Here is a 16,174-nt window from a genome sequence, read left to right on the forward strand (position 1 = left end):
ATTTCATGCTTTAATTACTTGGCCAGCGCAGCAGAATTAGAAAGTGCACGCTTCTCAAACATAAAAAATGCACTTTCCAGTGTAAAACAACCAGTTTGGTTCTTTGTTATAATGCCTCAAGTCCTTTGCAGACTCAGACTTTTGAGCTATCAAAGACGGTTCTACCTGCTCTCAGAGACAGAAAAGTCCTGAAAAAAGAAAGTAAGCAATGAGAAGAATAAAAATTCCTGAGAGCTTACCAAAATCACTTATGTTTTCAGTCTTCGTAAGATGAACGTTATAAACATTTAATGGACAAATTTCTATTTCATCATACACCTGTTGGAAAAAAAAGCAATAACAGAAGACATAAAATCCTGAAATCGTAAGCATCAAAACCCAAAGGTACAGCATGAGAAATAAGCTCAATATTCTTTGAATCAATAAGGAGTCAAAACTTCTTGTCTTTAGATAGAGAACTGTGTTACTGTACAAGCGTCATTGGTATCAGTGGGATTAAATGCAAAGTGAGCTAAAGATAGAAAGCCCATCCTGAAGTAGAGACTGACACTTCACTTTTCTATCAGAAGCCCCACTTAAATCTTCAAAGAGTTTTTAAAGAGAGTGTTTGCAGGGCCTAGCCACCCAAATGTCTGCATAGGCATGGAATGTGTGAACTAGGATGGCAGAATGCAATCCAGGAACAGCTTTAAAACCTTATTTTAGATCTAAATCACGCATATTCATAGGTGATAATTCAACTGTAGGTACAGATATAATTGAGCTTCATCTAAAAGGAGTCACACTTTCCTGGTCTACTATGTATTCGTATGGTTCAGGAGCACAATACTCAGTATTTTCATCAACCAGTCTTCTGAGTTGTAGGCCATAGTGTCTTGGCTCCAGCTGCTTCATCTAAGGAATAAAGAGAATGGGGTATGGAATCTGTTATTTATTTCCAGAATCCCAGAAGATAAAGAAGCAACACACGCAGAAAAAGCTCTTTAGAAGTCATGCAAACGCAATCCTCAACAAGTAATTCTGTAACTATTTTTGTGGCATAAAGAAAAATGGCTGCATTGCTTAGAAGATAAGGTTCCAGTGCAATTTCCACTTTCTCTTACAATCCTTCCAAATCCTTTCATAAACACTATGGCTTGCTATTAGATTAACTGAGCACCGTTGTATGTTTCCAAAGATATCACAACTGTTTTCTGTCCTTTTGAACTTAGGCTCACAACCATCTTTTTCTGTGACTACTTTTAATGGCTCAGTTCTGCTCAGCAATTTTTTCTTCTGATGTAGGAAATGTATATTCATGTATGGGCTATTATGAGAAGGGATGGGATGGGAAACAGGTTCCCTAAGGGCTTGCTTTTATTGCATTTTATTTTTATTGCTGGGTTTCATCTATGATCAGAGAGTTTCACCTATTTTTTTTCACCACATGAGGTCGAAGCAAAAATCCTGTCTCAACAGGAAGTCAAAGTGAAATAGGAATATTCCCAAAGGATATTAGCTTGAAAGTGTCAAGCCCCTGATGGGAGTCTCTCTGAAAATCAGGATGCTGGTGAGATCACTGTGCAAAACACTTCGTTTTAGCATATTAATAGAGCAACATTTAAAAAACAGGAGGAAGCAACATTTCTGAAAGAGGTGGAATGACTGCAGCCCTGAGGGTTCTTTAACCTCTTTAACGCATCTCTGCAGCTTACAAAATCTGAATCTCCTGAGTAACTAGTAATTACCTTAGTGTTTTACTATGTGTAACAGTTTACGAGTTGCATGTGTTCTATATCCTGAAAAACTGCATTCAATACGCATTTTTTTCTATACATGCTATCCAAAAGCCTCAGAGTGGAAAACAGAAATAAGAAAAGTATAAACCCCATAAGGCATGAATGAAGGGAAAAAAACAACAATCTCTTTGAACTTTATCCTTATACACATAACATTCAAACATGTTCTGTTAAGAAGAAAGATTCCTTACACTCACCAGAGCAGAATGAAAATGTAAGAAGGAAAAGAACCAGGATAGATGAGCAGAAAGTATTCAGCATTAGAGAATGCTTATGAAAAGCTTTACACACGGAATAGAAAGAAAACAATAAAACAGAAAAATGTTTAAGAAAAAAAATCAGATAATTTAAAACTAAATTTTCATGAGACACAGACAATGAAAATTAAGTCAGCTTTACATTTACAAATATTTTTGAATGACAGAGTAAGAGAGGTAAGGAATTTCCTTTTCAACATAATTTTACGTTTATAAAATTTATTTCCTCTTTCAGGAGTTTTGCACATCACTGCGACTATTTCCAAATCTTTCAGCTCTACGGTGCCATCTGGTGGTCAAATAATGTCCCAGAGAATCCCTTTAGCCTGATCAGGTACAGTGAATTTTTAAAAAGTTGTGCCAGCCGTTAAAATGTTTCTCCAGGATTCAGTCTTCACCAGCAAAAGCAGCAAGAAGTTAATTTCTTCTCAGTGATGCCATGGAGATGCATTGTGACTTGGCTAAATCAATGTGCTTATTTTGATTTAAAAACTGCAGTTCACCCTGGATTTTTAAAAACTTGCCTTTTTTTTTGTTTGTTTATGATATTACCAGGTGCAAAGAGCCATTAAATTGGGTCCTTCCCTCCATTAGAAGTCTCCAAATTAATTAACTTCAAGCCAGTTGAATGAGCTCACCTGAAAGTTCACACTAACCTAATCCAAAAGCTACAGTTGGATTTTCTGCAGAGCAGGACTCCTTTTTTTCCTTGTTTTCCCTTTCAGTTGTGAAGTAAGTAAACTATATTAACCAGTTGTCAAAAAAACAGATCTTGGGAGTAAAAAGTTTGTTTTCAGAAAAAGTTTGTTTGCACAATTTAAGTAACTTGAATCATGAAGTTAGAGCTAAATTCAAGCACTGACTGGCATGTGGAGGCAAAGGTGCTTGGTACGTGGCAATGTTCTAGAGGTGCTGGTCTTTCGTCTGTAGTTAAAATTGGTATTTCTACTTTACCTTCAACCTATGCCTCAAGTTTTCTGCTCCAAGATCTATAGCATTCCCTCTCAAATTGCTGGCACTGACTTTCAGAAGGGAACGCACTCTCTGAAATTCACAAGTAGGGGTGGTACTTAATTAAAACCTTAAAAGAGTCCTTTAAGAAGAAAACATATATGATAGCCTTTGCCACAGTAGTCTTAAATGCCTTAATCTCCTGGTATTAACTCAACCAATCCCCGCTACAACTTTGTGATTAATTTGCACCTAACAGCTGGGTTCACTGCAATGACAACATAGAGTGGACACTTGCTGAGATTTCTCAGGGGCTGACTACCTGGAAAATGATCACCACTCTTTAAGTATTCACTGTGTGCTGTCTCAAGCAGTGCTGCTTGAAAACCTTTCCACAACCTGCTACCTTGGCTACAGCACATAAATAACACAACTAAAGGAAATAGAGCAATGTGCCTTAATACAGTGGCAGAGAAATGCTGGTATTACGCTCCCAGTATTTCGGCATCTACTGATATATTACCTTTCTTCTCAAGCCCACAGCTATTAATAAGGTGAAATTGTACACACAAAAAAAATGAGTACCTTGCATGCCAAAGACAAAACATCTTCCACTCTGTGCTCTGGCTTGAGGGTCAGTGCCACTCCTTGGCCATCACCGAAGTGAACGTATGTTTGTGTTTCCCAAGCACTCTCCTTCTGGATGCTCTCTGGCACTGAGCAGTAGACATTCAAAAAGTCATCGACTTGCTGCTGGAAACAAGGAAGAAACATGCAACATATGTGGATATTTCAAAAACCCACAAAAGTACAATTACATTGGCAGTTTGCTATGAATCTGTATTTAGACATGGTACTGTGTATTTCCCCATGACAAGACAGGGACAAAGTTCTGTTACCTGCTCTCTTTCACTACTGAAGACTTGATTGTCTTGAGAATGGATTGCACTTCTGCATTTCCATCACAGGCTTTTATGCCTTTATTTCATATTAATTGCTGAATTAACTCAAAGTGAAAATATGTAGCTACCTGATGTATCACAGTGGGAATAAATTCTTAAGAAGAACCAACTAATACAATTTTACCTAATTAAATGAAAAAAAAAACCACACAAAAACAAACAAAAACCCCACCACAAAACAAACCCCAAAACAATGGAATTACTGTAATTTTGACAGAAAATTATAATACAGTAAACTTCCAGCAGAGAGCACTGTGGAGCAAGGCGTGCCATAATAAAGGACTCAAGCAGGAATAAAGAGTTCCTATTCTATTTTATTTACAGTTTAGGAACATATTGTTTCATAGGTAGCACAAGGTTTTGCCTGTTTATCAATTTGCTTCACATTCCCCCTTGCTCCAAAGCCACCCTGCTTGATAAATAGCATCCACCCTGAATAAATTCCCTGTCATTTTCTCACTCTTCATTTTCAAACTTTCTCCTGTACTGCACTTTAAGCTACACATTTCAAAGGAAGCCACACAAGGAGAAGAAAAAGCCACTGAGTTCTGAATTTGGAGTTTAACCTATTTGTTTGGATCTGCCTATTCACCACATCACTTAAATACACACATCAAGGCATTTACATTTATGCAGAAAGGGTACCTCAATTGCCATTACAGTCAATGGAAAGGGACAACCACCCTCTGAAGTGGTAGAACTGCCACCCAAGACTTCAGATATCCTGAGCTGTCCTCAGGAGTGTCTACCTCCTTAATGCTTTTTCTTCGTATTTTTGTTTGTTTGTTTGTTTAGGTTGGGTGGGGGTTTTGCCTCCATAAAGCCCCTTGATTATGCAATTCTTCCCCCTTGCTCTGCAAGGACACAAGCCCAGGAGTACACTGCAATTAAAAGCTGCAGTGAAATCACTGCACAGGGACTGCCTCCCTTGCTGCAGGCAGCAACGTTATTGACAACAACCTATCAGTAGCAACAGAGAGACCAATATTATTTTGTTTTTTCCAAATAACAACCGTGGTTATGAAAATGATGTAGTAAGCAATCCCATTCAGGTGATTACCAAACAATGCAGAAAGTCAGGTTGCAGCCAACTCAGATTATGGCACAGTAATAATTTGAAGCCAGAGTAATGCTGGTTTTGGCAGAATAATATTAATGAACCAATGGCATTTATGAATCTTATATCTCTTGCTCAACTGTCCCTTTAAACAAGTTGAAAATGAAATTTCTATTAACACAGGTCCTTACTAAAATCCAGCAACTACTATACATAACGGGAATCCTGTTATGCTACTGCAATTAATGGAGCGATGAAATCTACACCAGGTGAAGTTTCACCTCAGTGGCTGTGGTTCCAGAGCACTCATAACATTGGTGGTGCTGTTTTTTCCCATAGAAACATGGTCCTCTCAGAAAGCACTAAAACAAGTGCCTGGAAACAAATGCTGACCTCCTTCCACAGTGTGAATAACAGAAAGGAAAAAAAGCAAGGCAGGCAGGCTGTGAGAGTTGAGCAGGAACAAGTCAGACTGAATTCTCCAGTGGTTTCCTCCAGGGAAAACCAAAGCTACGTTGCCTCAGCCAGGGAGATGCTCCCCGTAGCTCTGAGGTTTGTAACTATCACAGTGGTTTATTGCATGGCAACAGTAGTTCTTCAAATCTGTCCAACAGAAATAAATCTGACTACTGCCAGAGATTAAAACAAAACCAACTCAAAACAGAGAATGAAGGTGATGAGAAATAAGTTTAAGGCCACCTTCTTCCAGAAACTTTTAAGACAGGACAGGAAGTTCTGCAGCCTATGTAAGATGCTTTCCTTTCCTTGCCACGTACACTGGTGCTCAAGCAGATGCCTTGAGGTGAACTTGCCTCTGTTATTAAACATGACTATGTTCCTTAACTGCAGTCAAGGTACTGTTGCTTCACCCACATTTTCCATCTCAGAAAATCTGACATGAAAAGAGATTTTTTTTCCCCCTGTTATGCCTGCAGTGACTAATTCCACAATAGTTCATTCATTCATTGCCACATAAAGTTATAACAACCCATCCAATTTTCCAGAAATAGGTGCCAGGATTTGCAGACTGTCACACGTTGTGCCACAGGGCTGCTGCAGGACCAATAGGTTACTTCATAATTTCCCCCTGCTATTTGCCTGTTTTTATCACCCTTTTCAGGGAAAAAACAGCGTCTCTGGCAGACTTCACTATTTGTCATTCGCCTCACTCCTCAGGTAGCATTTTATAAAAAGTTTTGATGCTGTTTTTGTTTTTCATTTGAAAACAGCCAATGAAACTGGGCTGATGCCAAAGTAACGGTTTTCAGAGTTATGATGAATCATTTCTGAGTTGTTGTATGATTCATCAAAATGTCAGGATCTTAAAAATGCCCACACTATATGTAATTCCCATTTTAAAAAAAGCTTTAGAAATAAGGTTGAGATAATAATAATAACGTTTTTCTAGAGACAAGCTTGATCTCCAGAGCTCTGCTTTAGCGTCTAAATTGGGGTGGGTTTTTTCAGTCTTGAAACACAACCCTGCTAAACTTTGTAAAAGCCTGGCCCAAAATGTGCTGCAACATTGCCCCCACAGCGTATCCTCTTCCTGGGGAGCAGGGCTGTGAGCCCCTGCCTGAATTTGGAGCATGCTGCTTCTATCCAGCAGGTATGGAGAACACATAAACCCTGCTGTGAGAGTTGGGTCAAGAAACCAGACCTTGTCTCTTTCCTGACACAGCACCAAAGGGAGAGGACTTCATTCCGCCTGCTTGCCGACACCTTCAAAACCTTTCTCTGTCCCCTCAAAAGGGTTCAGGAAGAGCAAACACTCTTGTTAGGCCAGAGGATAGGAGACCCACAGCAGACCCCATTGCATGAGGCAGCACCATCGACCTCCCAGCCATGACGGGGGTCAGCACTAAACTGAGGGATTGGTGTCACAGCCCTTCTGGAGAATCCTTCAGGGGCTGCACCCGAGAGATTTTGTCTCTTCTCAGGTTTAGGAGGGACTAAACCTTTCTATGTTTTAACAGGACCAGACAGGAACAAATTACAATTTATTTTGAAATAAGAGGGGTGATTTGGTTTAAATACTTTCCCACCTCAGGATTTAACAAGCAAGTGGTCAAGTGACCAAGGGAATTTGGGTGTTTTAATATACTTCTTCAAAGAACAGATAAAATGTGAAGATACTTTCAGGAGGCACAACGGCATTATAGGATTAGCTGGTGTCAGTGGGAGATGCCTATCTCAGTGATATTACTTCTCCATAGTTATATATTTCTTTCTTACCTAGCCATTAAATGAATGTATTTGATAAGAAAATAAACCATGTAGCAGATAATGATACAAAAATGAAACATAAAAACCTATCAGAAATCATGAACTTTGTCCAAAACTTCCTCATGAGATTCATTACAGCTCTTCGTTATAGTTAATAATTTTCAAAAGCAATATTTCATTTTATATGCAGATTTTCACTTTTTGTCTGATACCTGGTACACAAACTCAGCTGAGAGGGAACAGCAGTGATTTTTTTAAAGTCGTCTCCCACATTTTAAACTGTAACAAGGGAATATCTGGTTCAGGGAACAAAGAAGGAAAAGGGACAGGGAGTAGACGGAAAGATAAAATACCCCTTTGAGTCTGGCACATGTTGCCATTAAAGAAATCCAGCTATACCATACTGAAAACAAAGTCCAGAAACCCCATGCCTAAGACTTAATTTGGATTTTTTATTTGGAGCATGCACAAGCCTACCGAGGTTGAAGGGTTCTGTCTGTGTAAGCCACACAATACATCGGGAACGCTCAGTGGTCCTACATGTATGTGAGCATCCTGCTTTGCTTCCAGACAGTGACTTTATCCCCAGGGAGGCTGGGGGAGCTGAGAGGGATGGTGACTCATGCCAGGCAGGAACCAGCGGCCGCCCTCCTCCTCCTGGGCACAGGAGAACATCAGCCAGAGCTATTTACTGAGTGACGCTGTGGACGGGATGCCGCTTCCTCTTCCTTGGGCAATCTCCAGCTATATATTAACTCACACTTCTCTGCTGCTATGCTCCACTGACTTTAATTAGACTTTATTTGCCTTTATACCTAAAACATGCAGGTTCTGTTGAAGTAGGCAAAGCAGAAAAAAACACCTTGGGTTTTGCCATACTATGAAGCATGTTTTCAAACAAGCTTGGTACCAAATCTGTTTCAGACAGTGTATATACTGTAAGGATTAGTGTTGTGAAGAAGTTTCTAGGGATTTTTTTTTTAAATTCTTCTTAGTTTTTGTTTTCAAAATGCTACCATGCATGTTTAGAAACTTTCATTAAAGTGGTTTTATTAGCAGAATTATAATCCTGCCATCTAACACTAACTCCATTTTATGAACCTCTGTGGGGTTTCTGAACCAGTCTCATCATACATGAAGTGAAATATATCCAGGAATTTAAAAACACGATGGTGCAGAATGAGGACAGGCATATCTTACCTCAGCAGAGTTGGCTGAATTCTGGACACCAGCAAATCCATGACCTCCAGCTGAATCAAAAATCTATTAAACATATTACAGATAAATGAATAGGTTACACAAATAAAACTCTTTATTTCTTACTTGTGTCAGGTAAATTATTCGGAAAAAAAAATTAAAAGTAAATGAATAAAGACATATCAACCTGCTAAATCCCAGGGATCTTTTTGTACTTATTATTACTTTATTCTGACTAGTAGTAGTATTAAAGAAATAAAAATCTCCCTCTATAAAAAAATTTAGGCGAGTTTTCTCTTTCAGGCTACATGTACACTCACATTCAAATGTGTATAAAAGCATTCATTTTTTCCTGTGTGCTGTTTAACAATAATTTTAAAGTAATTTACCTTCAAATAATGCACTATGCTCAAGGTTTCACCCTTTGGGGTAATGCTAAGTACAGCTACAAATCTCATAATGATTTAAAGGAGCTATTTCAAATCTTTGTTGCTGTTTTGTAAAACTTCTTATCCTACTGTTTTTCATCTCTTTTAACTGAGCAGTTAGCTTGACACTATCAATAGACACTTTTAGCTTAGCTTTAAAGGCACACTTGACCCAAAATCCGCAACATTAAGTAATGAAACTAGTTGACTACTGTGTCCGCCTTGGAAAGTGAAGAAAGTAGAAACCGATACTTACATTTCCAATTTGTTTTGAAAGCTTAACTATTAGTATCTCACAAAGGTGTTTGTCTTGTTAATGAAATTTTAAAAAATCCAATAAATGGCTACGGATTCAGTCAGATATTTTAGTTTATATATACAGATATATATACACACACATATATATAAAACATACATATACATATATAATATACATATATATAATTTTATATATACAGATATATATATACAGATATATATACAGATATACAGTTTATATATGATGTTGAGATTTGCAGATGATAACATTACTGTCCCTAAGTGCAAATATAAATAGCAATTTTTAAACTCTTTCTACAGTCAAGAAATCAGGACAATATCAAACTTAGATCCGAGCTTTTTTTTGCTTAGGTTGTTTGTTGGTTTGGTTTTGGTTTGTGGGGTTTTTTTGGTTTTTTGTTTTGTTTTTTAACTAGCACAAGCCTTTCGGATAACCCAAAACAACAATAAACTCTTAAAATTTCATACAAAATCCAGTTCCTGCCAATGCAAATAAAGGGCACCACTTCTGAACTTCCTTTTCCTTGTCTCACCCACAGATGTAATCAAAGTATTTTATTGTTCATGATTTCTCAAAACAGTTCATCATTTAGACACAAGAAAGCAGATAAGCATTTAAGAAACTGAGGATAATGTGAGCCTAGACATCCCCCATCTGCTACAGTGCATTTTATTAACTGATTTGTAAAGACTGAGCCACTTCATTGATGTTTACAAAAACCTCCCAGCATAGAAACTCAGAACCTTTTTTTTATTAATGCCATAAAATTGAACTTAAGATAACATCGAAAACCTCTCTGACACAACAATGTTCAAGAATATACCATCTAATTTTGAGGCTAGGGTACAGAAGATTAAAACATACCAGCTTCAGCCAAATGAACTCTAAATCCAAGAAAGCAAGACATTTTTAACCTATTGTTTGACACAGACATTGGAGAACAATGAGCAGAAAAGTGAGCTCCACTTCTCTGCTTAACTCAGTTTCCCACTGGGCTGAAATAGACGACAAGAAAGGCCTATTCCAATTCTGATATACTGTATACAACTATGTGCATACACGGAAGTCTGAGCAAGGACGTGGCTCCCTTTTCAATCACCTTCCAGGTTCATGGGTCAGTTTTAAAACCATGCCCTTAAAAATTCCTCACTTTATGGGTATGAGTCATAGCCTGGTGTTATTCATATGCAACACCCAGCATTTACACTTAATTTTATTGTAGGATGTTTAATATTAAATAAATAAATACTAATTAAAAAATCAAATAAATACAAGAACCTCAGCTCGTGGATGAAAACGAACCCATTCTTGGGCCAGATGTTGCAAGGTTTGGAATAAAGAGGGTGAGGATGCACAAGGGGCACCTCTGGCTGTGCCAGGGCTCCCTCCTTGAAGCTTAGAAAAGCACTGGGAGGGCAGCAGGAACCTCCTCTCCTTGCTATGGAAATTAGATTCCCCGTCCCTGAGCTACACAGAATCCCTTTCACGGGCTATAAAACCTATGGGAGGACATATTACCCAGTTAAGATATAGCGAGGTATCAGCTCTGCTGGGAACAGAGCTAAGGGGCATAACATCCCTTACCTCAGGCCTCTTACTAATAAAGAAATCAAGGTGCAGAACTCTCAGCCTCAACTGCTGGGGAACACAGGAGAAATTATGTGAAAAGGGCGACCTGGAGAAAATGTCTCCTTTGGTTTCCTCTTTCATAAGACAGACTTGAGTTTTATACTTATTCAATTTCACCATGTAAACACATCCGGATCGATATGCTAAGATGTGTAACAGTCACCTCAAGAAGCTTCATCCCAGTGTAACACATACATAAATATTTACCTATTAAAAATACAAACCACTAGACCAGAAAATCCCGACGTGTTATTTTGCAATGTTAAATCTGTTGCATCAGCTCTGGGACTATCACATTATGTGGACAGATAGGCTTGTTTAAATATTCCACATGCAGATCACCAGACATGCAAGAACAGCTGATTTTCGAGTGCTGGTCATAGATTTTTGACTAATGCAATCAAATACAAGGGGCAGGGAACAGCAGGAACAAAGTCACCTAATGAATAATGCACAAAAATACTGTTTTGCAGGAGAAAGAGCAGACATGGCAGAAGCTAGTGAAAATAGTAATGTTCTGAGTATGGGTGCACCTCTACACCTTCTGCCTCACCATCAGTGAAATGTCTCCGCTGCTATTTACCTTTTTGGCAGGGAGGAGACAGCGAACTTTATTTTCACATTTACTTGTGTTTTTACTGAGAAAATACAGACTTCTGAAGTGTAGGGTTTACACTAAATGAGTGGATGGGCCATTAGTTTCACAGAGAGAAAATGACCTTGTGAGATGCTGTAGCTTCATGAGCAGGAACACAGCCCTTCAGTGGGGCATGTAGGGGAACAGCCCCCCTCCCCAGGGCCAGCCGGCCCCAGCACACCAAACCTGTACCAAGCTTTCAGCTGGTGAAAACTGGCATGGCTTTATTAGTCAGGCGTCTACACCTACAGCTGGCCACCTCCGTGACACAGAGTGGAGCATCTTCCTTATGAGGAAAGGCCGAGGGAGCTGGGTCTCTCTAGCTTGGAGAAGAGGAGACTGAGGGGTGACCTCATTAATGTTTATAAATATGTAAAGGGTGAGTGTCACGAGGATGGAGCCAGGCATCTGCTCGGTGACAATCGATGACAGGACAAGGGGCAATGGATACAAACTGGAACACAGGAGGTTCCACTTAAATATGAGAAGAAATTTCTTCACAGTGTGGGTGACAGAACACTGGAACAGGCTGCCCAGGGAGGTTGTGGAGTCTCCTTCTCTGGAGATGTTCAAAACCCGCCTGGACGCCTTCCTGTGTAACCTCATCTAGGTGTTCCTGCTCCAGGAGGGGGATTGGACTAGATGATCTTTCGAGGTCCCTTCCAATCCCTAACGTTCTGTGATTCTCCTGTTGGCTAAGATGTCCTTCCAAGCCCGGCACGTTGCTTTGGGAGGCCATGCCAAAAACAGCTGCCTTCGCAGCAATCCCTCCTCTTTTTCCCTTGGAGCCTTATCTGTATTAATCTATACTAAATTGCAATAGTACTTCAGAGCCTCAGTCATAAGCCAGCACAACACTGTGTTAAGGACTGCACATATAGCCTGACTCCAAAGAAACCCTACCTGGAATTTGCAATATGCCAGAAGACAAGTTTTGTTACAAATTCAAACCTGATGGTCTCATGATGCTGATAAAAACTAACCTGCTGGGTCAAAAACTCTCATTCACCAATCATTTATCAGAAGAAACCCAAAATTAGTTATATACTCTTCAAAAGTGATGCTCCTTTTGCCTGTCTGCCATGTCTACTGAAATTCATGGAAAGACATCTCCTACTCCATGTACCAACAGCACCTCGCAGGATGGACCCCAGCAGAAACAAGCCATCCTGCGTTATCACCAGCAAAATGATCTACCTGAGTTATGGACGGTCGCTTTTCTTTTCCTTTTCTTGCCAATGTGTCCAGTCCTTTTAGTGAAGAAAATAAACCCTTCTTATTTCGGACTCTTTGTGACAGAGACAAGGTACGTTTCCTGAGAGCAGCTTCATCCCTGGAGCAGATCTATTTAAACACAGAGACAGGCCTTCCTGTATGACTTTCATAAGAGCAAAACATTGACAGTTATTTCAACCTGAGGCATTAAATAAGAGTTACTTCAGTTCACCTCAATGTAATATGACAAGGTGCAAGGACAGTGTTTTAAACTTTCAGTGGTGATGCTTGCTTTGGTATTCCAATGGTGTGATAGTGTAAAATTAGAAGGTCGTAGGAAGGCAGGAACTGAGAAAATATTGCTCTGTACAACAAAAGGAGTTAATGAAAAGGGTCTGAAGAAGCACGATAACCTATCACTCAGATATGAAATTGCTAGAGGAAGAAAGACTCTCAAAATTGCCAAACATAGGAGATAAACGTGCTGTAACATTGAGTTATTAACAAGCAACAACACAAACCACATAGATAAAACCAGTGGCAGACAGAAACACACTCCTTGACGGGACTTTCAGGACTACTATTCAGACTGACTTCTCATGCAGCAAATGTGGTCCACCTCTCTCTGCCAAGATCAGCCTCACAGCCCTGCCAAGGGCAAAGAGCAGAGGCAAACATCCTACTGCCCTACTTCCCTTGAAGTCAACAGCTTACAGCAGCTGAGGATGTCCCTCATTCTTCTTTGCAAACACAGGCGACAGCTCTTAAAAAGTGACTTATAATTTTGGACTGTCTCTAGTTTTAGCCTACCCTAAAAATACTTCCTCTTCAGGAGAGTATCAAATTGTTTCTGAAAAATGCAGTAAACTGGAACTTTCAAAAAAAGATCAGCTCAGCCCAGAGGAACCTGAATCACATTTGGAAATTTCAGTGTTGGGCTCTTTTCACTCTAAGTGACTTAGTTCCTGTACGCTATAAACTCTGAACTCAATGGGGGTGAAATCACAGTGACAAAATTTCAACACAATGAGACATTTACAGCTGAAGAGTATGTTGTTTTGTTTATTTTATTAGGTATGGGTCAGAAGTACCCAATTCTGGAGACCTGGGGTCCAAAAAAATTCATGGCCATATCTTCATGGTTTCAAAGTCTGTCTCGGTGGAAGAAATCTATTTGCGGTCAAGACAGAAAAGATGAGAAGTGAACATAGCTGTCTGAGCAATGCTGGCAGGTGCAGCCATGTATTATCCCAGCACAATTTCACATCGAAGTACAATACTAATGATGGCTTTGTGTAATGCACCCACGGAAAGCGCATTCGGACTTACCAGTGCATGGAAGGATGAGACTGAGAAAATGCCGAGCCGGCCTAGCGCCAATTTTGAAGGACGACTGGCGGCAGCCAAAAGGCTCTTCGGGTTTGGGAGCTCCCCACCTTGCAAACTGGCTAGGTAACATCGCATTCGGAAAAGGTCCATGTTAAATTTTTCCAGGTTCTGTTCCCATTGCTGGATCTGTTTAGATATAAAAAGGAACAATTAAAAGGGGAAAAATGTCTTTGTGGGTTGCTCTGAAAATACGAGCTCTTCCACAAACCCAGGGTAAATTACTTTCATCTGGTGGTATATGGATTAGATTAGTTACTCCCTGCCAAAATACATTCAGTCATATTGTGTTACATCAATGCAAAAGATGGCTTGAAATAAAGCAAAGCTGGTGGTCTTAAATGCATACTGACAAGATGAACATACCATGAGCTTTGGGTAGTTTGACAGCCACAAAAGCAGTTATATAAAAACACAACCCTGTGGTTCACAAAAGCTTTTTTTTTTTTTTTTTTTTTAATTTATGTCTCTTTTTTGGAGATTCATTTTCTTTCTTTTATGAGCTTTAAACTATAGCTGGCTGGCTGAAAGCAAAGCTGCATTGCTATGCTAATGTGCTACACAAAATGAAGTAGCTACACTTATAAGTCCTGCTCATTCTTTACTGTCATCCTATGGCCTCTCTGTAAGCAAGAGATGATACTGGCAACACAAGCATGTACTGTTCTTTGTCTAATAGGTTAAGACATGCTTACGCTCAGGCAAACTGCAAAAATTAGCTATATATGCCCAATACAAATCATTGGACCAAAAGTAGAATGTGTACATACACTTCATGCAATTTTTAAACATATCTAACACTGGTACATGCAGATGTAACAGACAGCTTCATCCAGTTTCAGTGTAAAATTAGAAAAGTGAAGAGACCCAAATATTTACTAGACAAATACAGTTCTGAATCAAGACTCAGGTGACAGATTTTAAGTATTTGTGTAGATACACACTCATCTACACAAACATGTATTCTTATCCACTGCACAAAAGTCAAATTTTGCTTTTCCCCAACTTTTTTTTTTTTGCTTTTTCCCCAACTTCCAGATTAGTAGTTGCAGCTAAAATCTGCCCCACAGTGTACAATATACACTAATACCAATACATACTACAAATAATAAGGCAGTTGTGTTTAATATAGTAGGTGCATTCAGATGTGAAAAGGTAGAAAAGGCATGTCCATTAGGTTAATGTACACTAAGTTCATGTACTGAAGATTGTTAAAATCCCCTGACAAAGCTGATCTTCCCATGTCAGCTCCAATCACTGCATGTTGATTGCTCAACAGGTGGTTTAGGGCTGTGGAGAAAGTTCATCACTTTTTCTCGAACATGCATTGACTTCATACCTTTCACTTGCACACCTTGCCTGTCCCTGTGCGCACGGGACTTTATCACCTCACACTGAGATTAGCCAAGGCTGGGACAAGCACCTTTGCGCCTCAGAAAACAGGCTGATGAACGCAATAAAAATCTCAGGTGAACTATAACCTGCAGGCTCATCTAGAAGCAAAATCAGCTCAGTTTCCTTATAACTCTGCCATGTATCACAAGAACTAAACAAGTATCTTGCCTCTTACTTTCAACAATGAAGAAGCAAGGAAAGGGTGAAAAAGGCCCTGTTAACAAAACAGTGCTAAGAAACCTCTTCTGGCTGCCTTACACGTGTGCTCACAAACTGTGGCATCACTTATGGCTATACTTTTGGAAGAGGTAATCTTATATGGCAGAAAAGGTGAAGAAAGGGAAGACAATATACTCTTTTGTACATCTGAAAATGCAAAATTGTAATTTACAGTAGACTGAAAAACAAAACAAACAAAAAACTATCAAGGAATGACTATTAAAAGAAAAAGTCGGAATTTCCAAAACCTTATGATGAAAGCAGTTCCCAAAAGTCCACAGAAAAACGACAGAGACATTCAAAACCAAAGATGCCTCATCTAATCTCCATCACAGGCACTCAAAACATGCATCCTTTGCACCCCAGAAAGAAAAATAATTTTTTCTTGGGTTTATTTAATCATTGCCCTTTACTTTGCTTTTTTTGTGTGTGTGCTCTTAGACACTCCTCACACAGCATTTCTCTGCTTGTCAGTACTTTACGCATGGGATGACTCCAACAGGAGATTTTGTGACCAGCACTTTGTGGTAACACTCAACTAGAATGAAAACATGGTT

At 39.3% G+C, this 16,174-nt stretch overlaps 1 protein-coding gene across 5 annotated transcripts in view; it reads right to left on the bottom strand.

Moving 5' to 3' along the window:
- Window positions 1-16,174, bottom strand: part of TIAM2 (TIAM Rac1 associated GEF 2) — a 115,072-nt gene that overhangs the window by 49,038 nt on the left and 49,860 nt on the right. For 4 of the 5 annotated variants that reach the window (XM_065630977.1, XM_065630974.1, XM_065630975.1 and 1 more), the window contains 6 exons: window positions 13,947-14,132; window positions 12,600-12,746; window positions 8,432-8,494; window positions 3,572-3,739; window positions 789-894; window positions 240-317 (listed from right to left, as the gene is read on the bottom strand). In XM_065630977.1, the coding sequence (XP_065487049.1) occupies window positions 240-317; window positions 789-894; window positions 3,572-3,739; window positions 8,432-8,494; window positions 12,600-12,746; window positions 13,947-14,132 (748 nt within the window). The remainder of the gene's footprint in view (window positions 1-239; window positions 318-788; window positions 895-3,571; window positions 3,740-8,431; window positions 8,495-12,599; window positions 12,747-13,946; window positions 14,133-16,174) is intronic. The other variant, XM_065630978.1, reaches the window with a different exon arrangement.

The sequence above is a fragment of the Caloenas nicobarica genome, chromosome 3 (genome assembly GCF_036013445.1).
Source record: "Caloenas nicobarica isolate bCalNic1 chromosome 3, bCalNic1.hap1, whole genome shotgun sequence".
NCBI classification, from domain to species: domain Eukaryota; kingdom Metazoa; phylum Chordata; class Aves; order Columbiformes; family Columbidae; genus Caloenas; species Caloenas nicobarica.